The 25665-nt window shown below is 30.9% G+C and overlaps 1 protein-coding gene across 1 annotated transcript; it reads right to left on the bottom strand.

Moving 5' to 3' along the window:
* Positions 1-25347, bottom strand: LOC129222405 (protein MCM10 homolog). The gene is made up of 16 exons (XM_054856911.1): positions 25162-25347; positions 24988-25066; positions 23710-23872; positions 18390-18545; positions 17119-17243; positions 15783-15863; positions 14537-14629; positions 14157-14330; positions 13986-14062; positions 13278-13495; positions 8868-8997; positions 8659-8780; positions 5912-6025; positions 1452-1600; positions 390-432; positions 1-304 (listed from the first exon to the last, which is right to left on the bottom strand). The coding sequence occupies exons 1-16, from the start codon at positions 25319-25321 to the stop codon at positions 200-202; spliced, it is 1989 nt and encodes a 662-aa protein (XP_054712886.1). The 5' UTR covers positions 25322-25347; the 3' UTR covers positions 1-199.
* Positions 25348-25665: the final 318 nt, after the last annotated feature.

The raw sequence follows: 25665 nt of genomic DNA, 5'->3' as shown, positions 1-25665 counted from the left end.
ATATATTCACTTAGGTGCACAGACAGTCGACTCTGATGAGTAAGATAAAAAATATCAAAGTGATATAATAGACTTTTTTTAAAAATCTCTACTTCATTGTTGCTTAGTACTTGTGTTATAATGATTTTATATGATAAATAATTTTGTATGACATTTAACAAGAAAAAAAAAAAACATTAAAACTGCCACTCGAATAATATTAAATATGAAGAAATGATTTTTCACTTTGCAAGCTGTTCAAATATTTCATGTCATTGCCACAAATACTGAGATTTTCTGAGCCTAATTTAGGACCTGAGCGAGGCTGCAAAGACAAAAAATATTATATATGATTTTTTTAAACATGTATTGAAGAAAATTACAAATATAAATAGGTTAAAGAATCTTACTTGATGCATGCCCGTCCTTTCAAAATTTGTAGAACTGCAAGATCTATTGGATGAAATAAAACACCATGAGAAAGATTAGCATAAAATTGAAAAAGAAAAGAAAAATAAAATCCCAAATATTTTAAAATTCTTTTATCTGTATGCGTCATTTTTCAGAACATAGTTTGAATGAAGAAATATGTTCACAATACTAAAATTGTTCAAGCTCTAGTAACACGATGGCTGTCTTTGAGGAGTTTTAGTAAAAGGGAAAATTATGGGCTTATGAGTTATCATTGTACAACTATAGCAATAACACCTCTCTTTTTCATAAAACGCTGAAAGAAAAAATTAATTATTTCAAGCTCATTGCTGGAACTATAGTTCTGTGGTAAAATCCTCAGCACCATGCTAAACTATCGAATGTGAAAAATCTCGAATTGCGTTTTTGAAATTCGATGGCTTGGCGTAGTACTCAAAAACAGCTACCTACTGGTTATAACGCTTTCAAACGATAGTTTTACACTTCAAGTTATCTGTAAAAATTGAAACACTGAAAACAACTAAACAAGGTTAGGTGGAAAAAAAAAATTGTTTTGGCTCTCTTGAAAAGTGCCCATTTTCACATTCGTTAGTTTAGCATGGTGCCCACGAAATGAACACTAAAAGGAGCCAAAGATCTTTTCAGCACCATGCTAAAGTAACAAATGTAAGAAATTACGTTTTTTAAATTCGATGGCTTGCTGTAATACTCAAAAGGGACTACCTTCTAGTTATGTTATAACTCTTTCAAACGGCAGTTTTACACTTAAAGTTATCTATAAAAATTAAAACATTGAAAATAACTAAACATGTCAGGTGGAAAAAAATTGTTTTGGCTCTCTTGAAAAGTGCCAATTTTCACATTATTAGTTTAATATGGTGCTGACAATATTTCAGTGCAGTCGGGAAAGAGGACAAGTGGAACTAACTATTCATATTAGATGTTCCCATTCATGTTCAAAACTGAACCGAAAAAGGAATGGATTATATGGCAACACCAAAGGTACAAATAATTTAAATTCAGATAAAATCACAATGTACCTGCAAGGTTTTGTAGGCAGCTTGGTGTAACAGAATGTGCGACGAGAGCAATCTTTACAACGGAAAAACCTCTTAATTGCTTTGTGGCATTTTAAAGGATGATTTTCTGCCTTACATCTGTCAACAGCATGATCTGCAGTATATTTACACTGGAAAGAAAAAGTTTTGATGCAAATATTAGACTTTCCCTTTTTAAAATAAAATGTACATAAAATGTTTAGTCGCAACTCAAAATATTACTAAAATATTATACTACAACACAAATAATTCATTCATGTACAACATGCAGTAATTTGTGTGTACTTGCTAATATTTAATATTAATAATTTTTCATTGGACTTGTTCAATGAACTCTTTGGGCTCATGAAAACTTTTTATGGAAACAAGAGTTTGTAAAATGAAAAGCATTAAAAACCAGGTACTGAATATGCTATGCATATTTCCATGGTAAGCGGTAGTAATAAGTTTTTGAGTTGAATAAATCAAATGTAAACTTCCACAATATAAGTGCATGCAATTAAGACTATTTCTCCTTTAAACAGTCATTAATTTTAGCTTGCTTATCTATACATATAATAAAACAAGATGTTTGTGTGTGTGTGTGTGTGTGTGTGTTTGTGGCGCGCATCCTGGGAAAACGGTAAGGCCTAGAAAGATGAAATTTGGTACACAGGTGCAGTTTTTGCTGAAAATGTGCACCTCGGGCTTCGATTTTTGATATTTTAATTAGAAAAAAAGTTATTTAATGTTTTATGTTATTTTTAGCACTTTTTAGTACTTTTGACCTCACAGATCCCGAACCAATCGCGCCAGACGGATATTTTTTGTACTATTGTGTAGGAAATTTGATTTTAAATATGATGAGTGAAAAAATTTTGAAGATAGAGCAATTTTTGTATTTTTTATTGATTTTTGAAAAAACCTTTATTTTACATTTTTTTCGGGGTTTAGTTTTTTTCGAAACCCATCCTGCGGCAAGTATTGAACCCTCAATTCTAAAATTTTAGTTGGTAATAGTAAAAACATTCCGCCCCCTTCAGAAGAAAAAAGTTTTGAAAAATACGCAATAGTTTTTTTTTTACAATTTTTTTAATGCAGGACACAACGGGAGCTGTTCGCTTGCCGGCTGAGTTCCTAACTTACCTCATCACGTGATCCAACTGAAATCGTTTGCCTTCTCTTCACCATTTTTTTTTTTTTTTTTTTTTTTGCGGACTATTTTGATTAAATAAATAAAGCAAGCGATTTTTTGCATGATCTGTGTTTTTGTTACGGATTGGCGGTTAGGTTAGGTAGATACAGAGATAGAGATTGAGTGGAAAATTTTTTTTTTTTTCGAATTAATACTTACATAAATAAAAAAAGATTGTTAATTACTGTCAGAGGTAGATAGGCATAGATCGTACAGACAGACAGACAGATAGATAGACAAATATAGAGGTCGATATAGTAGATGGACAGCAAGAAAGAGACATGCCCGTCATTTAAAAAACTTCAACGGGGTGTCAATCCCCCCCCCCCCCCACACACACATCATGACTTTGAAAAAACAATGCTTTCACATAAAAGTGAGAGTGGTTTTTGATATTTTTCGACAAAATTTGCATGAAGAGTACACCGTTTGTGTCTCCCCTCCCCTCCTTTAAAAGTATTCCAAACGACGGAACTGAAGATAGGTCTAGAAAATATTTTATTCAAACTACTAATGATATAGATAGATATAGATTGATTGATATCGCCACGAAATTTTTTAAGCAGCTGCCGAAGGCTGCAACATTGGCGTAAAAAGGCAAATGATAATGTTGGTATATAAAGAAAAACATTGATTAATACCGTCGCTAAATTGTCTAAGCAGCCGCCGTAGGCGGCAATCCTGGCGCAAAAAGGCGAATGGCGTAAAAAGGTGGACCAGCTTGTCGCCGAAGGCGGCTAGTATATAATATTTTGAATGATAAATTGTATTTTATCCATACTAATAGGCATTTCATTTTTGTTTTGCCCTAAAAATAAATAAATAATAAAAAAAAATGTATCAGCCCGTATATCCAAAATTTCAGGTCTTTTGACCATTTTAAAACTATTTAATTAACACGAATAAAAGCAATGGTGGGGAAAGATGAGAAGTGAGAGGGAATTATTAAGAAAGAGCTACTTTGACTTAATGTTGAAGAATAAATGATTATTCTTCCAATGCAAGTTTTTTCAAGACTAGTGAATAGTTTGTAAAGTGGAGTGTCAACTGGATACATATGAGGGTACAAGGGAAAATCCCCATTAGTCAAGAAAAGCCAAAAACACATTAATTTTTTTTCCATTTCATGGAGTATCCAGTACCACCTATTTCCAAACAAACATTTCAGCTGACAAATGGAGTTTTGTGCAAAGGATGATAAGTATTCTTCAGCAACCAATAAATGGCATTATTATTTCGCTTCTTTGAAAAAACGGACTGACAGGATTTTCCCCTGTACCCTTCCTGTAGTAAAAACTGCATCACTTGTGCGAATATATAACAGTCTAGATATCCAAAAATTTAGATCATAAAGTTAAGGTCCTTTGACCATTTTAAAACTTTAATTTCTTTGCTTAAATTTTATTTTTACAGAAAGTGACTTTAGAATTAGTGGATATGCAAGATCTAATTTTAGCACCCGTGTAAAATTAGGTACCCAAAATTTGAGTTTTTTTTTTTTTTTTTAGTTTAGATAGTCTAACACTTAGTTATTGATAGTCTTACAATTATGTTTATTCTGCATTTGCTGGAGTGGCACATATGAAGAAAATCTTATTTATTTTCATATTTGAAACAACTAGTTGAAATTGAGTACTACAATTATTATTGAATTATGCAAACTAAATTCTTGAAGAGAATCAACAAAATTTTTGCACTATTTGTGTCCAAATTCTTCATGCAGTTGAAATTTATTGTTTTTTACTTTTATAAACTGTTGAATTAATATAATTATAATTCTTACAAAAAGCTGAAAAATGTGTTTTAAATTGAATCTAACGATGAATTTGCACACAACTAATCAGGACTTAAGGACAACTAGTAAAACAATAGTTGTTACGTGATAACCTTAATTAAAGCATTGAAACACATTTCAAGTTATTATTTTCAAGCTTTTGACATTTTTAAATTGAAAACACGCAGAATAAGGAGAAATAAAATGAGACAACCTAAATAAAATTAAATAAAAATATGATAAAATATTTTAAAAAAGAGTGGCTGAGTTTATAACCTTTTTTTTCGTCATTGTTATTTGTAATTTTATTTAAGTTCTCTCACTTTACTGCTCACAATTCAGTACAACGTTTCGACTGTTTTTCTAGAAACAAGCAGAATAATTCAAGGAAATTTAGCTGCAGGCAAGGATATTATTTAAGCACTCTTAATGAGGGAAACCAAGTTATTTATTTCAATGGTTCAACATTTGATAATTTCAACAGAGTTTGGAATTGGTTGTAATTCAAAGGACACAATTATGTGCACTGAGGTTAGATTAATTTAGGTGGGCTCATGTATGCAATAAAAAACCCAATAGAAAAAAGAAATTCACTTTTCGAAAATAGAATCGTGAAAGCCATATACACTAAAAGACTGCAGAAGACAAGTTTCACTCAATATTTTAAAGAAAGAAAGTCTTATTGCATATTGAATTCACATTTACAAGGTTGCCAACCTTGGAGGAACAATTTGAGGAGCATCTGTGGTGATTTTGAGGAGCAATTTGAAAATTTGCGAAGCAGTTTGGTATTTTGTATAAAAAATCAATAAAAATAACTAAAACCACTAAAGTAAAATTACTTAGAGCTTTGATAATCATTTTAAGTACTGATATAAAAATAATTATTTTTAAAATTAATAAAACAGCTAAACAATATTACAATCTTTAAGTGTAAGCATGTTTAATTTCCCATATTGACACAATAATACCAAAGTATAAGCTTGAAAGCATTCGGCTGGGAAATGCGGAACAAAACAGCTTTTTTTGCAGAGTCCCGGAGTTTTGCCATTTTTGTGGAGCAACTCCGCAAAATGCGAAGCAGTTGGCAACCCTGCACTTATCAGCAAGGGCGCCCATATAGGGGGGGGGGGCAAGAGGGGGCTCAAGCCCCCCTTAGAAATGAGAACTTCCTTGCTTTTAGTGCTTTTTTCTTTGCAAAAATGTATAAAAATTGCTTTTCCAGCCATTAATGAATAAGTTATTAAAAATGTCAAATTTCAATATCGCTAATCTGTAGTGAAATCGATTTCCATGGGGAAAATATTCTGCTAAACCATAAGGAAAATTTTTGAGCTCCCCTTAAAATTTTGCATATGGGCACCCTTGCTTATCAGTTAAAGTTTTACTCAATATTTTAAAGATAGAAAGTCTTATTGCATATTGAGTTCACACTTATCAGTTAAAACAAAACTGATAGAAGTCTGTATGTAATGCATTAAAAGACATGCTTACTTGTTTGCAAGAAACAACATCACAAACTATTTCCATAGTTGATGCCATTTTATCTTCCATTTGCTCTTTCTTTTCTAGACGATTAAAGTATTGCTCTTCTCTTTCAATTTCTTCCTAAAAAATACATATGATGCAATTATAGTCAAGACAAAGCTGCTCATGGGAGTAATGGTTGAAATTGTAATGCAAAGCCATTAATCTGTTTGGTGATGAGTTTAATTTTTATTCATCCCATCCTAAAATTAATTTGTGCATTCATTCCATACAAATTAAAATAAAACAACTTGTTTAAGATTTTTGGAAGAACTCAACATTCTTTTTTTCATGCTAAGAACTGTCTAAAAAATTCATTAGTTTGCTTAGAATTTTTCTTTCATGCATATATCTTTAAAGACTTTGCTGCTAATATATAGCACAGGTAGAATGAAGGTGCACAACTCAAAAATTGCATTTTTTGGAAGCATCTTTATTAAGCTTTACACATGAAGCTGACCTTTTGTTATTCTGGTAATAACAGTTGCTGCTAGATATTAGTTGATGCTCTTAATATGCTGCCTACCATGGAGGGAGGATGAAGTGTGACACAGGCACAACTTATATAATAGCTATTTCGAGATAAGCCTCTTTCATTCTATAGCCATGTTGGCAAGAGACTTTTGTACCTTGCATTTCCCCGCTCTAGCTCCATAAAAACTAGTTAGAAAATTCACCGGTCACATGCGAAAAAAGCTTGTACCCTGTTTCCGAGAAAGCGGTTTTACCCAGCATCTTTAGTGGCTATACCCAACTAATAAAGAAACTCGTTTTGTGAAGTGCATTCTGGGTAAAACCCCCACATTTACCCCAGTCGAAAGCAGGAGGAAAAAACATCCACATTTACCAGGGATATAACTGGAATGCGGTTTAAAGCAGGTTTTTTCTGCGGTGGAAAAGGTCCGTGTGAACGGTTCTTATGTGTGCAATATGTTCATAACAATTATGAAACAAAATCCTCAACTGTCAGTCAGACTTTTCCTGTTTTCAGGCTCAATGGCTTTTGTGTTAAAATTCACGCAACTGTTTTTTCTAATTTAACCAACTTGTTGCTAAAAATTCCAGTCACATGCACACGAAAAGTTTCTAACTGTACTTTTAGAAATTTTACATCATATGCATGTCTCCTAAAGTCATACATTTTTAAAATCTTTCTAATAAGAAAATTGTTTCAAAGTTTCCTACTTAAAAATTCTATGTAAGAAACTTTCACACTGCAAGTGACTAATGTCTGAAATTTGCTAGGGTATTGAATTGATTAAAAAGGAAGTTAAATTTGTAAGTTCAAGGCTAATTGGAGGATGTGCGGGGCAGTGATTAATAAAAGTATTGGTCTTTTGTTTTCATAGTTTTGCAACAGGCTTCTTTTACTCATTCTATGAAATTTCCTAATGTTATCCACACTTTCCTGGTATTCTGGTATTCACAAGAATTCTTAGTGATATTCTTAAAACCCATGGGTTGTTTGATTTTTCTTTTTTAAATCTTTATGAAATATTTATCTTTGCAAAACAGTTGGCCTTGCTGTATTTTCCTACAAGGCACTTTTATCTTTAGAAAACAGACGTTAAACAGACTTCATTTTATTATGCTTTTAATGGATAGTATGGTAGATGGCCCAGGATGGCAAAAAATTGTTTTTCAATAGAATTTGTTTTGTGAGTAAAGCAAGGTTAAACAGAGAGCCAACTAATTGAACCCGTAATTTTATTAACTACATGCCTGCATTTATTTTTAAAGTTAAATGGGAAACAATTTTTTTTGAATATTTTTGAGTTCTTACTTATTTTTGTCAGTAGAATTTTTGCTAAAATACAACAAATACAGTCATACCTTGATATCTCGAACCTCCTTATCTCAAAACCCTTGATGTCTGGAAAAAAAAAAAAAAATTCCCCAGCATTTTCTATAAAAACCCCTATGTGTCTCCCATAGTTATCTCAAAATTTATTTTTTGAAACCCTTGATGTGTCAAAATTTTTGCACAGAAGCAAGCTTCAATAGTTGTTTTTCTTTGGCAATTTTTGTTGTAAAGCCAGTTCCAGGGACAATTGCTAAACGTTTTTCATCCCTTTTCTAGAAAATTTTGTGAATAGGGCATTGGGGCAAGATAATAGGGGAGTGTTGGTGTTGGTATGAGGCAAGTGTGCTGTTTTTCCCCAGAGTTTAAAATTTTTGTGCATTTCTCTCGAACATGTCGTCCACTTTGAGAAAAGGGGGTCAATTTTTCGTCTGTCAGTTTTCAAGCAAAAACGGAAAATGGCTGCTGAGAACTTTTTGAATGTGGGGTTACTGAATGATTGAAAATAAAATTAGAATTTTTAAATTTTTAGGTGAAAAAAACCCAAGTTGGAATTGTTGTTCATTTCAAAATCTCATCCTGTGCACTTTTGACAGTTATAAAATTTCAAATCTAGTAAAATATTGAAGACTACTTTATTGATCGTGGTCCCATAGCACATATATAAATGCATATAGCATATGTGTGTGCAATTGTGAGAGAAACTAGTGAAATTTTTTTAAAACCTTGATATTTCGAAAACTTGTTATCTCGAAAAATTTTCTCGTCCTCAGAGATTCGAAATATCGAGGATGTACTGTATACAAAACACTGAAAACTAAATTGGATGAAAACAATACACCAAGTCTATTAAAAACATAAAGTTTTGACATTGTATTGAGTTAAATTTTATTATGGGAAAGAAATCACTAACCGTTTCTACTTCATATGAGTGACTGGATTTCCTATTCATTATTTCCTTAATTCTTTCTTGATCTAAATTGATTCCTAATCTGCTAGGCTGTGAAAGAATTTTTTCATCTGCATCCATTGCATCTAAAACAAATGTAAATTGAAAAATTGAAGCTATCTAAGTAATAATTATAAAAAATAAAACTACCTCAATATAACAAAGTAACTTACCTAGCTCTGGGTGAACTGAATTATTAAGAACACTTTCCACTTTTTTCAGCCCTTCAGGAGAAGTTTTTACAGAATTGGGATCTTTTTTTTTAAGTGGACCATTCTGTTGGATTTTTTTGATGGCCTTTAACTGTAAGTAAGTATTCAATAATGACCTTGTTTCCAATCAAATCCAATGAAATTATCAATTTTAAAACATCAAATGTTATATTTTGAGGCTTAAATCAAGGTTTTCGCATAATTCCATATTTTACATTATTGTAAAAAAAAAAAAAAAGTTAGCATTAATAAGAAATTCCTCATTAATAATAAAAAAAAAATACCATGCTTATAATTATTTAAAAGCATTTTAAAAATAAGATTGTACAAACAAGTATCTTATGTGAGACAATCAATAACAAAATTTTTATCATAAAAAAAAAAAAAAATCTAAACCATCCAAAATTTTCAGAATAGAGCTAAATGCTTGGGGAGGGGAGGGGGGAGGGAGCTGGTACACACTATAAGTTACAAATGGCAGCATTATTCAAAACGTTCAGAGCCATAAAATTAATAACAGATAAAACCGCATTGCATACGCTTTTATTATTTCACATTATGTACTCTTGTCGTTAATTATACAGTTGCTGTAACTGTTATGATTATTTCAAGAATCATATTAAATGATGATCAACCAGACAAGATTTGAAAAATAATTTTAAACTTATTCCATCAAAAACAACATATAATAAAACAACAATTAACAGGGTCTGCTAAAGTCCTCTGTCACCACAATAATTTCTGAATGGCAAGAGTTAGTCACAAAGGTGAGGTTTAGGTACAGTTAAGTTGCCATGCACTTTCAAATTGAATTTACCATGCACTTATAGAAATTGCTTTCAGGGTCACCTAGTGGCAAGGAAAAACTTGAATCTCCCAAAATTAAAATTAAAAATGTTGATAACTACAGTCAAGTCCCGACTTACACGAGGGATGCGTTCCAAGACTTCTCGCGTAAGTCGAAACTTCCCAATGTGGAAAAATGTATGTATACATATTTTTTAGAAACATAACTAATTCTTTTAGACACTTATAAACATCCCTCAAACTGCTTTAAAGCATTCCTCTCAACTGTAAATCACAGTTTCCATGAAATATTTTAGGATGCACAAAATGAATGATCAATGTGAGGGAAAGACTTAAATAAAACAACACGGTACGCACAGTATGTAATAATAATAAAATGCTGCACTATAACAGTACTGTTCAGTTAATAGTATCTTATATACAGTGAAGCACCGTTTATACGTTTTTGAAGGGACTGTATGAAAAAAGCGTACAAATGAAAAAACATATAATAGGTATAGGTTAAAGCGTATTAGACTCTACAGCCCGGTAGCAGAAACTGCGAGACGCGAGACGTGCATCGCAGATTTTTCAGCAGCCTGCAGACACTTTTACAAAAGAACAAAAAGAAGGAAAGAAAAAAAGAAATAAATAATTAAAAGAAAAAAAAAGAAAGAAATACAACTTGGCAAACATCGTTTAGAGATCGTTTTTTGACTGGAATGGCGATGGATGCTTTCAGCTAGAAATATAGTCGCCATATTTGGTCATTCACAAGATCGAAGTAGGTAGGATGCTTAAGTGCCTAAGTTTTCAAAAACCAAGCAGAATTGGATGATTTATTTAACAGCAAATTAATGAAAATAGCTTAAAATGTGCAGTAAATCGTTTTTTTTTTAAATTTATTTATATTTTTAAAGTAATTTTCTTGAGAAATGAAAAGTTTTTTGTTTAAAATTTCACCTTATCCTCATTGCTTTGAATGCAAAAGTGCTAAACACTTAAACTAAAGTGTAATCTCACAAGGATGGTTTTTTTTTCAAATTACTTTTTTTTGCTACAAATTCAAAAATTCATATCTTAACTTTCGGTGTAGTCGCCATGTTTGGTCATTCCCAAGCTGTTGGTAAGCAAGACACTTCAAGTGCCTACGTTTTCATGAACGGAATGAGATGTTTATTGCAATGCAAACTGGGGGTTGAAAATTATGCAAAATGTGTCATTTTTCTCAGGTAATTCTTAGTTATTATCTTGGAAAATTGCAAAATTTTATCTTTAGAATATTATCTTATCTTCATTGCTTTAGAGGCTAATGTGCTAAAAACTGACTATTTCATCTAAATTGTAGTTTTTTAAGATTTTGAATTTATTTCTACTTTTACGTAACAAATTCAAAAATCTATTTCGAATCATGCATTTTTCGCATAGACGACATGTTTGGTCATTCGCAAGATGGAAATAGACGACACTATTACTTGCCTAAGTTTCCAAAAACAGAATTTGATGTTTACGTCAATACAAAATATTGAATATTACATAAAATGTACAATAAATCATGTTTCTTTTCAAATGATTTTCATAAAAAATTCGAATTATTATCTGCACAATTGTATTTGCTTTAGAAGCTTTCTTATAAACTAAAACATTCATCTAAAATGTAGTTTCCTGCCAACTTCTAATTTACAAATTTATTTATTTATTCATTTTTTGAAAAAAAAAATCAAAAACCTATTTTTACCTAAATTTTGCACATTTAAATAAATATGTATTGAATAATTGATTTTCATAATGCGCAGAGTTCTATTTATTTTTGTGAAAGTAGTGAAAACTGTCCCCCTCCCCTCTTTTTTTGTACTTTAAAACTCGGCGACAGTGATGGCTACTAAGTTTTTCAGGTCTAGCGGCAACTGGCCAGATGTAAAATTACTGAGTCTGGATCTTTACTTGTGTATTTTATGAAAACTTAAAATAAAACTGATAATAATGCTGCACATTATTTTCAACTGCCCAAAATAGTGTTGCAGACTGGCTAGAAAGTTTCTGCTACTGGGCTCTAGAGGGACCAATTATAAAAACGTATAAAAGAGAAACGTAGAAACGGTGCTTCACTGTAATTAAAAACTGAGTGTATGTATCTATGTATGTATGTCCAAGTAACGTCTCCCGAATGCCAATGAACTGACCATCGTGCCAGGTATCGATGGATTTGTAATCTTCCCATCTTCATGTTTGGCTATTTAACATAATCCTCTGATAATAATTAGCGGAGATATCAGTTAAAAACTATTAATTATGACTCTTAGATTTCAAAATAAAATCCCTATTTTTTGAAGGCTTTCCTCCATTCAAATTATTATTCAGTGCTTCATCTCAATTTTCCGTAACGATGCTTTTTATTAAAATTTGTAGTTGTAGCGTGAAGAAAATCGTTAAATGAAAGATCTGTTGCCATTTTTTTTCTCGAATAAAAAAAAACAAAATTTTGGTTTTTGTTTTGAGGCTTTTCCTGCAATTGGGGTATTTAAAATGTTTACTTTTTGGTTACTTTCCAGCAATCTGCCACAAAATTTTACTGATTTTTTTTTTGTTCAAGTCTGATTGTTGAACACGCGTCACTAGACATAACTATTATTTTTGAGGTGGATCGGGCAAGCAGGGCCACACAGTTGTTTATGAGTTAAAAAATGAAGATGATGATGCTCCATGATAAGATTGTTTTCTAATACATTTTAAAATACGGTTGCTTTGCATTTTCTTTTATAACATTTCCGTTTATAGCAATAGCCTCTCTTCATAATCTCTTTAATCCACAATACAAGAGTATATCTTCCATTCTTAGCTTTGCTAAGACATTATTCTGCAAGTTTCAATATTGAAACTAAGTTTTGAACTTTAAAAGATATCTTTTTATTTTGACTTTTAATTGTACATATGGAAGATGAACTCATATTTATTATCGTGCTACCGTCGACATTTTGTAGCTGCTCAAGCATATTGAGAATCTTAACCCTTTTTTTATTTGTCAGAAACTTTCTTTTTCCTCCCATCTACACAAACAACACCGCACTAAGATGCCATTATATTTCATCAACTTTAATATTTAGAATGAAAAAAAGATAAGTATGAAAGATAGTGAGTGGTTATTTGGTGCACTAACAGCAGAATGTGTACACCAGTTTGGTGTGGGAACTTTCGCTGTCAGTGATGCTAAAGGAATGTAATAATATTCACAAAATCAGTATTTAGTAGCCAATCACAAACTTCCTTCAAAAACAATTCATGTTGTGGATGAGGAAATCGCATTAGCTATAAATTTGTTACTCGTGAAAAGTTTGCTTTATAGCCATTTGGAGTAAATCAAACCGCTTTGTAGCAAAAGCCGACCGTATTGCAGTAAAATTATAACCTTTATTTCTCATGTGGAAAAGAGCTTGAGAAATCATTTTAAAGATTTCCAAGGTTTTGAAATGTATTAACTCCTTTTCTTTTTGGAAAATATTAAAAACATATTTGCTTTAATACGATTTTCATAATTAAAATTACTAGATGCAATAAAGTTTTCGAACTAAACAACAAAAACACAACCTTTGCATAATGCTCAGGCGTAAGGGCATTGAATGCTTTCTGAGATGGACCATTTAAACTGATTTTTTGTCCTGGATTCAACCCTCGGCCCAGCTTTGGCATTAAATCCTGCAGAATTGCTTGGTCAGTTTTCTGCTTAGGCTGGGATGCTTTGTCTTCAAACTGTTTCTTGTGAATTTTCAAAAGTTCCTCAGGAGTAATAACACTAACTTTTTGCTCTATGGTAAAGCAAAGAAATGAGATAAATGCGTATGGTAATACAGTAAAACAAAATAGCAAAATAGAGTTATAAATCATAATTTTATAGCTCAGATAAATGAAATAGAAATCAATGACAATAAGTTTTGTCTATGGTAAATTTAGTTACACACAATGAAAATTTGTTTCAGTTGGGGATTTTTAATGCTCCATTTAACAATGTAGATTTGTATGTAATTCTATTTTAGTTGGAAGATAACCTAATACGGAAACAGATTATGATTGACAGAGTTAGCCTTTGCCCCTGACAATGTATACTCAAAGATTTGAGGTTGAGAAGAGTTTATATTTTATGTGACATATGAAGTATTGTTACAAGCAAAAATGTTTCTTTAAAAATAACTTCAATCTTAATAGTAGAATAAGAACAGCAGTTTAGGCAAACTCACAGGCATTCATAACGCAATAAGTAATGAAAGAATCATGATAAAAAAAATTCTAAATAAAAACCTTTCTTCTCTATATCTTTCACCATGTAACGCAGAAAATTTCTGGATCCAACACTGGGAGTTGACAGTTGAGTATTTCTATGGACAAAAAAGAAAAAAAAATGTATTTCAAGTTCAAAAACAATATTGATTCTTAAAGAATACCATAAAGATGAATAAAGAGGCAACTTACATAAACTCTGAATTACTTGATGCAGCTTTTGCTACTTCAGGACCATAGATTTCTGATATCTTTTGAATGCTTTTTGCTCGTTCGTCAGTTTCTACTGCTTCAGCTTTTCTTTTTAAAGTCAAATTTGATAAAGTCAATTTATCTTTACTTGTAGTGATAGAAGATTTCTTAATGCTAAAATAATTAAATATATTGTTCTTAAGTGCCGAATAAAATATTTAAAGACAAATAGTAAAACCACAGGGCTTGTTTAAAATTTAGATCAGTTCATGCTAAACAAAACAAATTGCCGAGAAAAATAAAGAGTTAGGATTAACATTTTTTCCCCCAGAAGTTCACGTATTAGTAAAAAATTAAAATGAATATTACAGTAAACGTACTTGGGAGGGGGAGTATACATTTGGCCACCGTAGAAAACATTTTGTCCTTTTAAAATTTTGTTCTTCAAACATGGTTCTCCTCTTCCAGAATACCTTAAAAGAGAAATAAAAGTAATATTGAAATTATTCTTAAATAAAAACCAACAGTATTTACAGACTTTCAAAAATATAGCTTCTTGATCTGTCAAGAACATTGAGGTCGATAGTACAGGACAGAGAGCTTTCCAAGAAATATAAAATAAACAAAATTATGGGTTTCAGAGATTAACTTATACTTAAATAATGTAATTGTTTTTAAAGTGAAAAATGACTTAAACAAAATGATGAAAGGAAAAACAATATTTTTCTGAAATAAAAGTTTATGCACATATCCATTATCTAAATAAATATTGCCTATGCCAGAGACTTGTTAAGGTTAATCATAACAGTCCTCACATGTATATGAAGTATTGAAATTGGCATTAGATTTAAACTTGCTGATCCATGAGAAGCATTCGTGTTTGAAATTTATAGAACTGCTGTAAAAATACATATTTGCTAAGTAGAAAATTACTGGGCGCAATAACTCATGAACTACATTGCGATAATGACTTAAAAAATGCCTAATCTGTCAGAGTGCAGTATGCTTAATGGAGGATGGATCAAGGAGCCAAAAAATGTGAAGAGCATTCCCGCTGTATTAATTTGAAGGACTAGGATCTTATAGGCAAAATGCATACTTTAAAAATGCTATAATGGCAGGCCACTCAAACAGAGGTTCAATCCCAGGACCGTTTGATTGAAAGCTGAATGCTCAACTGACTGAGCTACCCAACTCTCCCTTCTGACAATCCAAGTAGAAATTTGTAATCAGTTAAAAGACCTATTCCTCAGATGATTTTAAATCTCAAATTTAAGAGAAGCAGTACATTTTTAGACTGTGGGTATCTTTTTGTCACGGCAGGATAAGTTTTAAAATGACGGGTAAACGATGGAATTTGATGGAGGAATAAGGAAGGTCTTGCGGGCCAACAGAAAAACAGGCAAGAAAAAAGATTCAAAGGCTCTGGGGTGGAGGACTGACATCAGAACCTGACCTTTTCATTGCCCCTCCAATTGTTATAAAAATATTTTTAAATAAATGTCACCACTTTAAAGTAACACTTCATTACCATAAAGACAATGCATTATTTATTGAATGCAATTCTTTTTAGGATAAAAATATTGAAAAATAGTAAAAAGGAAGTAATTGATCTAAGAAACTTACGAAGATTGCACAGCACTACGCTTGGAGCTAAATTTCTTGTATTCATTCTTCACATGGTAAGTGCAAAATTCACATTGCTGACTATAGCAAAAAATAAGTAGAAAATCAACATGTATATATACCACAGAAAAACAAAATTTCATACATAATTCATAAAAAGACAATTTAAATGTTTGTTTAAAGAAAAATAATAAACAGGTAATAATTCGTTTTCCGGGGTGTGGGCAAAGGGAGTTAAATTTGATCAGAAAACTAAAAAAAAAAACCATGCCTACTCATATGTATAATGATCAATTTTTCAAAGCTTGGAAGGGGGGAATTGATCCCTCTAACCCCTCTAAATGATGGGCCAGATAATTAACTTGATTTTCAGCTATAAAATATGTTCAAATGTCAGCATTATGTTTGCAACTAATTTCTCAAATAAATGAATAACAATTCATTTTTTTTTTATTAACAGAACTGAGGCTTTCAAGTAATGTCAATAACATACTTATTTTCTGGGTTTGAAAAAATGTTTCAATCAGGATGTTTTCCAGTACTAGTGTACATCATTGTTTATTTACTGTAAAAGCACTTATTTTCGTAAACCTGTCCTAATTGTGAAAATTTAAGCAGCACGAAATTATTCAACTTTATATATAGAATACACTTTTGATTCTGTTTAGGTAAAATTCGCGAAATTTTCCAATCATAAAATCACCGATATCTTCATTTTCTCAAAAATTACGACTCACAAAAAAGAGTGCTTTTACAGTAATAAAAAGTCAGAATGAAGACACATGCATATTTATTGCAGAAGTAACTTTCTCTGTATTTTTCAAATTAGTTTATATGTTCAGATGGAAGCAACAAATCCATTTTTGACAGTCAAAAGATGTCTACCACACACATGCCTTTCAAACAGAGTTGCAAGGTGTAAACAATAATTGAACAAGACTTAGTAGAAAAGGTCCCAATTGACTCCATTAAAGCTTTGTTCTTTCTGGAAAAAATGTGGCATGAAATAATAGTTTAGGATATTTAGGACTAAATTCAAAATATCAGAGCATTAAAAGAAATTTTTTTTTTTTTTTTTTTTGTGAAATTAGGATTATTGTTCTAAGGACCATAAGAGAAGAAAGAGACCAGTGCAGGGTAAATATTTTGTGAATATTTTTTTAATTCAATTTTTTGACACTTATTTAGACAAGTTGGAGATCCAATTTGAGGACTGGGTTATTTAAATCTGGTCAGAAATAAAACACATCTACTAAAAATCAACATAGCACAGAACTGCAATAAGTTAGTATGCACAAAATTCAATGCATTTCGTCATGTGAAAATAAAATCTTACATGTTAACAATAACATTGCATGAACTGCCATCTTTTCTAGGAGCTTTGCAGTGTCCAAAGTCTTTTGAAGTACCCATAATCATGAATTTCTTAGGATTATCAACTGAGAGACTAATTTCGTTATTCTGCAAACAAAATAAAATAAATATAACAAAAATAAAAATTTAAATTAAAAAAAAAGATTGACATTTGTTTTTTAAGTATTCTAAGTCCACACAACTTGAAACTAATGAGCCTTAACTTAGCACCACAGCATTTTTCGACAGATTATATTGTAAACCTATCATGTTCAGCACACAAAACTTTTTTCAAAGAAACAAGTACAAATTATAAGTATGGGTCTTTATGAATGTAAGATTGTTATGCATGTCTTTTTTTGTCTCAACAATTCTCAAATAAATGATAGATGAATATAAAAAAAAATGACTGATTAAATAAAACTAAACTCTATTTGCAAGAAACTAGTATTTTACGTAACATAAAAAACATGAGTTTAAGTCTTGCATAAAAAGCTAAACATATCGAAATGCTTGGTCAATGCTGATAACTTATGAATTTACAAATTTTCGAAAGGAATGTTCAGTCACATTAGTGTCATAAATAGTTGCAGCTGATTTGCACTGAAAAACTTTTTAACATGTATATATGGGGTTAGAACTTTCCCTTTAAACTACATATCATTGCATCATTGCACCCAACAAAGCATCAGTAAAAAAAAAAGATATTTCCCAAACTCCCTTGATGAAAAGGCAGTCCATCATTTACAATTAATTGTGATATCTAAATAGGGTCAAAGTGAAAGTATGTTGAACCTGAAAAGTTGGTTGAACATTGAGATAAAATTTAAGGTTTGGCATTTATGTGTGATAATCACTTAAAGATATTTTTCCTCTGCCCAAAAATATGCTTAAACTCATTAGGTATTAACATAACTGCTAAAATTAATAAAAGGTGTAGATAACACAGTAAGTAATATAATAAAATTTATAATAATATCAATACAGCCACATTTTAATTTTTCCTTAAAAAATGAATTTCATCACAATTTATATCTCAAAATTTCCTTGGATCAAATTTTTCTCCTTATCTATGAAATTTGAGATAGATAGATTCAATTACATTTTACTTTATTTACATCCTGTAAACTATTTCAGGTTTATTAATATTTTTTCAAAAACAACAGGAGTTTATTTTGAGTTTTGAGAATTCTTTTTTCAGATCAGAAATGAAATATAACAGTTGCATAAATAAGAATAAAAAGCAATACTCACTTCCTTGCTGGGCATGATGGAAGGATTTAATATCCCTACAACTGTTCCTACACTTGTTTTCCAATGTTCAGTATGTGTTGCTCCAAACAGGAAAACACTTACTATCTTATCACAATCATGCAAATCAGTCATTTTCCAAATTGAAAATGTTTTTCCCTGTGACAATGAGAAAAAAAAAGATCATATAAGCTGCAACAGTATATAAAACTGTTCCGTCTCTCTCTCTCACATACACACAAAACACAAATACATTCAAATATATGACTTATAAAGGGCAAATTTATTTACTAATCACAACTAAGTTTCTTTTTCATGTTAAATTTTTACACACTGTCTCAAATACTTTAACATCAACAAAGTTCTCAATATAAAAATACGATAATTCAAAAACTTAGTCTATCTGTGCATTTTAAATAAATAATTTTCAAAAACAATTAAATTAATTTTATAGCAAAAGATAAATGTTTCTGTTTTGCATAATACTTTAGCATGTAGCTAATATTTTTGTGGCCAGCTTCATTGACTTAGTTCTGAGGTCAGGTGCTTCGTACTTCTAGAGATGTAAAATTTCCGCAAATTTTGGTGGAAAAAAACCAGTTTTTTCGGGAAAAATTGGAAAATTTGATTTCTTTATGAATAAAATTTGGGTTTCTTAATAGCTCTGTGTTTCTTGTAACATATAAAGGGTTAAGCATTAAAAAATATATGCTATAAGCACATCTTCATTTTCTGCTTGACAGAAATACACTTAAAGGTAAGATTAATTAGAAGAAAAAACCTTTTTGTTTTATAACTGAGTAGAGGGCTTCATAGTCAAACCCAGAAATAAGTCAAGTCGTCACTCAAAAAATAATATTGGGTAATGTGTGTCTAATCATAACTATTACATTTTCTATTTCAGATTGCCTTTGAAACTTCTGAAAATTTCACCTTTCAAACATGATTGATATTTTTTTTGGAAGAAAAATAAGACAATGCTACTGTCTGAAAATGAAAGCTATTGAGTTTTGACTTTTTCCAATCTAGTCTAAGTCCAAATCAAAACTAAATTGGTTTTTCTTAAGCTGAACCAAAATTAAACTGGAGTTTAAGTTTATTCATACGGCCGTGCTAAGCACAGTAGTTAAAGTAGTCATACCATCCCTTTTGAACAAATTTGAGTTATTATAACCAAGTTGTTCTCTGTTTCGTACTTTACTTAATAAATAAAATGTTTTAGGGTCATTTGATCAAGAGCTATTGTTTTGAAAAATTCTTTAAAAAAAAACATCTGAATCAAATATATGAAAGAGTCACACTTTAAAATAGAATATCTCAGATTGAGCCCAACTGCAAAGTCCCATTTTTTGTTTAGCACAGCAGTATACAGGGTGCGGTAAAAAAAATATCGGACAAAAATTGTATCATCGAATGGAAGAAAAGTAATTTCATTTTAATGAGTACCTAATTTATTTTTGTTTATCACTTAATTAGAAAATAATTTACAATATATTACCTAGTTTATGTATTGTTTTTCGGTTTTCTTACAGTTTTAAGCGAAAAACCTGCTATTTTAAGTTGTTTAACCAAGTAGTAACGAGGCACAGTCCGTTTGCTTGCTGTGCCTCGACAGTATTTGAAACGGCATGCCGTTTCAAGTGGCTTGGAAATGATAGTTGATGTCCGGAAAGTGTACAAAAACGAACTTGAACATTTCAGTTTATCGTCAGGTCATCCAAAAGTGAGTTCAATGAAATCCTCGAGTTTCCACGAGAGCAGTCGTTTGTGGGAATTTGTGACCGATAAGTGCGACTAAGGTAAAAAAACAGCTCAAACAGAAGTTTAGCAAGTTCCAAAAATTCAGGCATTCGTATGACTCTAAAGATGACAGAAACATTTGAGACGGGCCCGCATATCCACGCTGGAAGAGATACCTTTCACTGATTTACTGTTCAACCGGTTCATATCTCCCAGAACCATAGGATTTGGTCTGTAGACACCATAGGGCCCCACATAGGGGGGAAAGTAGGAGCTCAAGCCCCCCCCCTTTGGAAATGAGAACTTCCTTTTTTCTTTAAAAATGTAAAAACATCCTTTCTCCAGCCATTAATGAATTAGTTATCAAAAATGTTAAATTTTATTAGCTCTAATGTGTACTAAAGTCAGTTTCCAAGGGGAAAATATCCTGCTAAACAATGGGGAAAATATCAGAGCCCTTTCCCCTCCCTTAAAATTTTGCATATGGGCACCCTTGGTAGACTCTCCAAGCACCTTAGAAAATGTTAGATATTGCCAAATCCAAAGTCAGGCTTGGTCTGAGATGGAATCAGGACAAGCGACAAAAAATCTCTAGTTTTTTGTGGATGAGGGCCGTAAAAAAAATTAAAAAGTGAACCAGAAAGACATTTTAGAAGTTATTGTACTTCTGTGGGCCTAAGAGCATTTCAGCATTGTAGACTGGACATTTTCCTTTAACTCCACACCGATTCATATGGCCAAAAAGACAAGAGTGGTGCAAAGCGCATTGTTTTTGACAAGATATCATCTTTTGAGTGTACGCTGTACTCGCTCGACCTCAATCCCATTTATTACAACGTATGGCCTATTTTAGAGTCAAAGTTTAATTTTATGTGTAGTCCCTAAACTACACATAAAATTAAACTCTCTAAACTAATTGCTTTATAGGAATAGGATTGATAAAAGGACTTGCTGCCCTTGAATGAAAATTTCAATAAGCAGTTGTATCTCTGTATTACTGCAAAAGGCTGCTAGTTTGAAACCAATTAAATTTAATGATTGCTAAAGGTCTTCTCATATTATTATTTTTTGTGTTTTGTTAGTTTATTTATTTTTAATAAAGTTTCTTGGAAAATTGCTTGTCCGGGTTTTTTTTTGCCGCACCCTGTACATTTGGTTCGCAGTCAAAAGAAACATAGTTTTGTGATTAAAGTTATGCTTGTTTGTTTTATGAAGAAGGAAAAAAAAATTCTTCACTAAGGTAATTGGTTTAAGCTTTTTTGTAAAAAGTATTATTAAACATTTTTTGATCTATATGCAAATTATATTGTCATACAACAACTTGCATTAACGTTAGACAGTATTTTAACGTAAAACGGGAGGGGGGAGGAAATTGCATCAGAATTTAAGCGTGAGAAATTTCTAATTCCTTTTTGCAGAAAATTTCAATTAAAACCCTGAAAAGTCGAAAAAATTCTTTTTTTTTTTTTTAATTTTTCTGAAGTGGAAATTTATTCCTTCGGGAAAAAACGTTTTTTTCCTGTTTTTTCGGAAATTTTCCGGTTTTTTTCCGACTGTTTTCATCTCTAGGTACTTCAGGGTGGCGACAGGAACTGTGAAAAAAAGTTCCCTGACTTTTCCCTGATAAGGTTCACCAAATTTCCCTGATTTACGTTACCAATGATAATGGTTTGCTTTCTTTGCTCTACTTGAAATCCATTGTATGTTTGTATAAAATGCAGTATTTTAAACGTTTTAAGTTGTTTAAACTTGTTGAACGAAAGATATATTTTAAAAAGATGCTACTTTTTTAACAAAATGGTTCAAAAAACATATCAAGTCAATTTTTTTGGGAAAAAAACCCCTACAAAACAGTACATTAAATTTTTCTACAATGGAAAGATTATAGAAAAATACTTTACTTCCAGAAACCACTTAGCATAAGAATTTTAAGAAACTATTAAAATTACTCTTAAAAACATGTGTATTTATGATAGAACTAAAAAGTAATTAAAATTATTTTGAACAAAGTTTTCAAACAGTATAATAATTTTTGCAAGAATAACAAGTAATAGTGAAAGAATAGAAGTAATGTAGTTATTCTTATACAACTAATTGACATATTTATTCAAAACAGATGAAACCATTTGACATCCATTTATAGGGAGCTTTTCTCTAATCAAGAACATAGGTTTTAATGAATGAATACAGCGCATTTTAACAATAAAAAAAAAAAAAAGATATTTACTTAAGTACACAAGTTAACTCGATTTCAAATGATTTCGGTATGTAACGAAAAAAAAAACTTAGATTGCTTTTGTAACAAACAATTTTGAAATGCAAGGAAAAAAAGAAAAAAAAAAACAATTAGTTAATTTCAAAATGTATAAAAGAATACAACTTGTTATAAAATTAAAGAATCACTTAAGCCTGAAGAAAAGAAAACCTTTATAATCTGCGGTGACAGCAATAAGTATAACAGCAAAAAACAAGGTTTTTTTTAATTGAAAGTTCAATTTTAGCAACTAAATTTAAAACGCGAAGAGGTAATAGCTTTTAAGCTTTTAAAGTATTAATACAAAAACCAAAGATTTCATCTTGAAATCGTGATTACAGTACGCTAATTACTTCGAGACAATAGAATAAAGGCAAAGGAGCTAAGGCATTAATGAAGGCTTCCTCTTTGCCTGTATGGTTGTTTATTTTACGTAGCATTGAAAGAGTAAAAGGAAATTTCAAGCTAGGTAAAATAAACAACCTAACAAACATAGAAGCAATCTTAGGAAGTTCATCCTGTGGTTAATAAGTAAGATTCAATACTTTGACGTTGAGGAAAAAAGATGCACAAATATGCGGCAGTGTATAATCGCACCTCATTAATTTTACTTTTTTTTTAAAAACAGATAATTGGTGGAAAATGCATAGGGAATTAAAGTACTTTTGTAAAAAAAAAATTCTTCATAAAATCAATTTTTCCTGATTTTTTGTTATTTTTTCAAAATTCCCTGATATTTCCCTGACTTTTCCCTGATTAATAAAGTTCCCTGACTTTTCCCTGATTTCCCTGATCTGTTGCCACCCTGTACTTCACAAGTGAAACAACCTAGATTTGCATGCATTGATGCTAGTAAATAATAGTGAATGTCTGGGTTTCAGGATCATTATTTTACGAAACAAAACCTTCCTCATGACCACCTACATGACCAGTATCTCCATACCAAAAAGCTAACAAAGAGCTCAAAATAGATTTTAAATAATCTTCCATATAACATATCATTAATGACTGTTTCTATAAAACTTCCAGGAAATAAATGAGGTTTTTTTTTTCTTCAAATGCAATAATACATCACAATATAAGCATGTGAATGCAAAGTTGAAAAGATATGACTATAGAACTATAATACTATGATATATTACTACCTAATTTCTTTAAAATAAATATTCTAGTTTTAAAAATGTATGACATTGTGTAATAGGAATGCTCATTCAGCATTATTGGATAACAAACCTAACATTTAAATCAAGTTATCAAGTTTTAGATGCATGCTGTGGAGAAAAACTGATGAAGAGAAAAAATAATATAATAACAAGGGAAAAAATTTACATTTTTTGAAGTCTTGGGAGGAACTTTTTGTACAACAACTCCAACAGTGACCCAGTCACCTTCAATATCACCTCCTCTTATAAAATTTTTAATGTAAGTCATTTTAATCATTTTCCGATTTTGCATCCTTTGCTTCATCTCATCAGGCATAACAAGTGGATTCCTAGAAAATTGATGAAAACTTAGTTTTTGATCAAACAATTTGGAGCTTGCTGAAAGTTAACATTTAGTCAGGCAAGAAATACAATAATTTTTTTACATTCACAAAATGTTAAGGTTCACAAAATGTTAAGGATTGATATTCCATCAAACATTATTAATTTCTCAAGAAATAGGTATCAAATAATTAGAATAGAATACAGTACAACCTTGTGTATCTGGACTAACTGGGACCAAAAGCAATCTGGATAGTCAAAGGTTTGGGCAATCCATGTAAAAAGGAAAACAAATCCTTAAGAAGCAAAGGGATGTAAGTGGCAAAATTTAGAGATAATCAGTACAAATAGTAGAGGAATCTCATCTGTCTTGGGGCAAAGGATAGTACTAGTAGCTCTAGTAGGTGCAGATGTACAGCATGATTTAGAATAAAAATTCAATGAAAACCTACCTAGGACGTTATCTTTAAACGGGTTTTACTCAAAACTTGAAAATGTCCACTTACATTCCTTTGCTTCTCACTACCTCATTTCTTAACAAAGAACTGGTCAACTGTCTTTTGTGTCATATGTGTGTGGCCTTTGAATGAAGTACAACTATGCAAACACTTTATCATTAGTAGTTTAAATGGAGCGGTGCCACTCCAAGTAAGGCACTTTGTTTGGTAGGTTATCATAATTTATTATAAAATCTACGTAGGATTTGCTTATTTTTTTTAAAAGTGAATATTCAGTATACTAATATTTAAGTTCTTAATATCATAATTTCATATTATTATTTATGTGAATGTAAAAAATTCAAAAAGGGTCTACAAATTTGATCAGAATAAACAAAGATATATTACTTAACTTTTGTATGATAGTATATATAAAAATATATAGCACACTTTTTGTTACATCAGGAAAAAATTTCATTTATTTTAGCATCATTCATCTAAATATGTTCCAATTCAATTATTATTGTTATAAAAATATTTTTCAAATTAGTATTTAAAAAAAAGATTTCTAAGGATTGTATGAAATATAAGGATTTTTAAAATCACAACAAGCTTTAATGATGTGAAAATCTATTAGAAACAACAAAATCAAATAATTATATTTACTGCTTCAAAATTTTACTCACATAATTCTAATGCCAGAATATTGGTCAACAATAAGACTTTTATCTTCAGAATTATTCTTAAATTTTCCTCCATCTTTCCCTAGAAAAAAAAATGATAAGAAATAAACAATTTTGATCACAAAAATAATTTTAAAAACAGGTTAAATAAATAAATAATGCATAAAAGTAACTTACATGTTTTTATTTTTAATTGTGATTCCTGAGGGGGACAAGAAAGCTTGGACACCCTCTTCTCCACTTTGGTTTGAGAAACAGGAGGGTTATTCTCTATGTTTTGTGGGCTTACATTATTCACTGATAAATTTTTTTGTATAGATGATTTGCTGTTGTCCATTGTAAGAGACTTGCTTTCTTCAGCAGAAAATAATGATTTACTGCTGTTAAATATGTTCAGGGACTTTTGTTGTCGCATTTTGCTGTTGCTAATACCGTTAACTTGACTTCGATTCTGAAGTGGGAGGAGATCATTTTCTAAAACAATTAAAAATTAAAAATGAAACATACATTGAGAAATAGCAAAAATGGTAATCATGAACAAAAGCTACAAATTATTTCACGTGTGCATATATTTTAGATGTTCTTTTACCCATCACATATTCTACAATGGAAAAGTAGCTCTTTGTAACGCCAAAACACATGCAAAACAAGGTTTATGCTAGGACACTGGATTATGAAAAC

Source organism: Uloborus diversus, chromosome 5 (assembly GCF_026930045.1).
Source record: "Uloborus diversus isolate 005 chromosome 5, Udiv.v.3.1, whole genome shotgun sequence".
Lineage (NCBI taxonomy): Eukaryota > Metazoa > Arthropoda > Arachnida > Araneae > Uloboridae > Uloborus > Uloborus diversus.
Note: the sequence above shows the minus strand (reverse complement) of the source record. Positions and strands in the feature narration are given on the sequence as shown.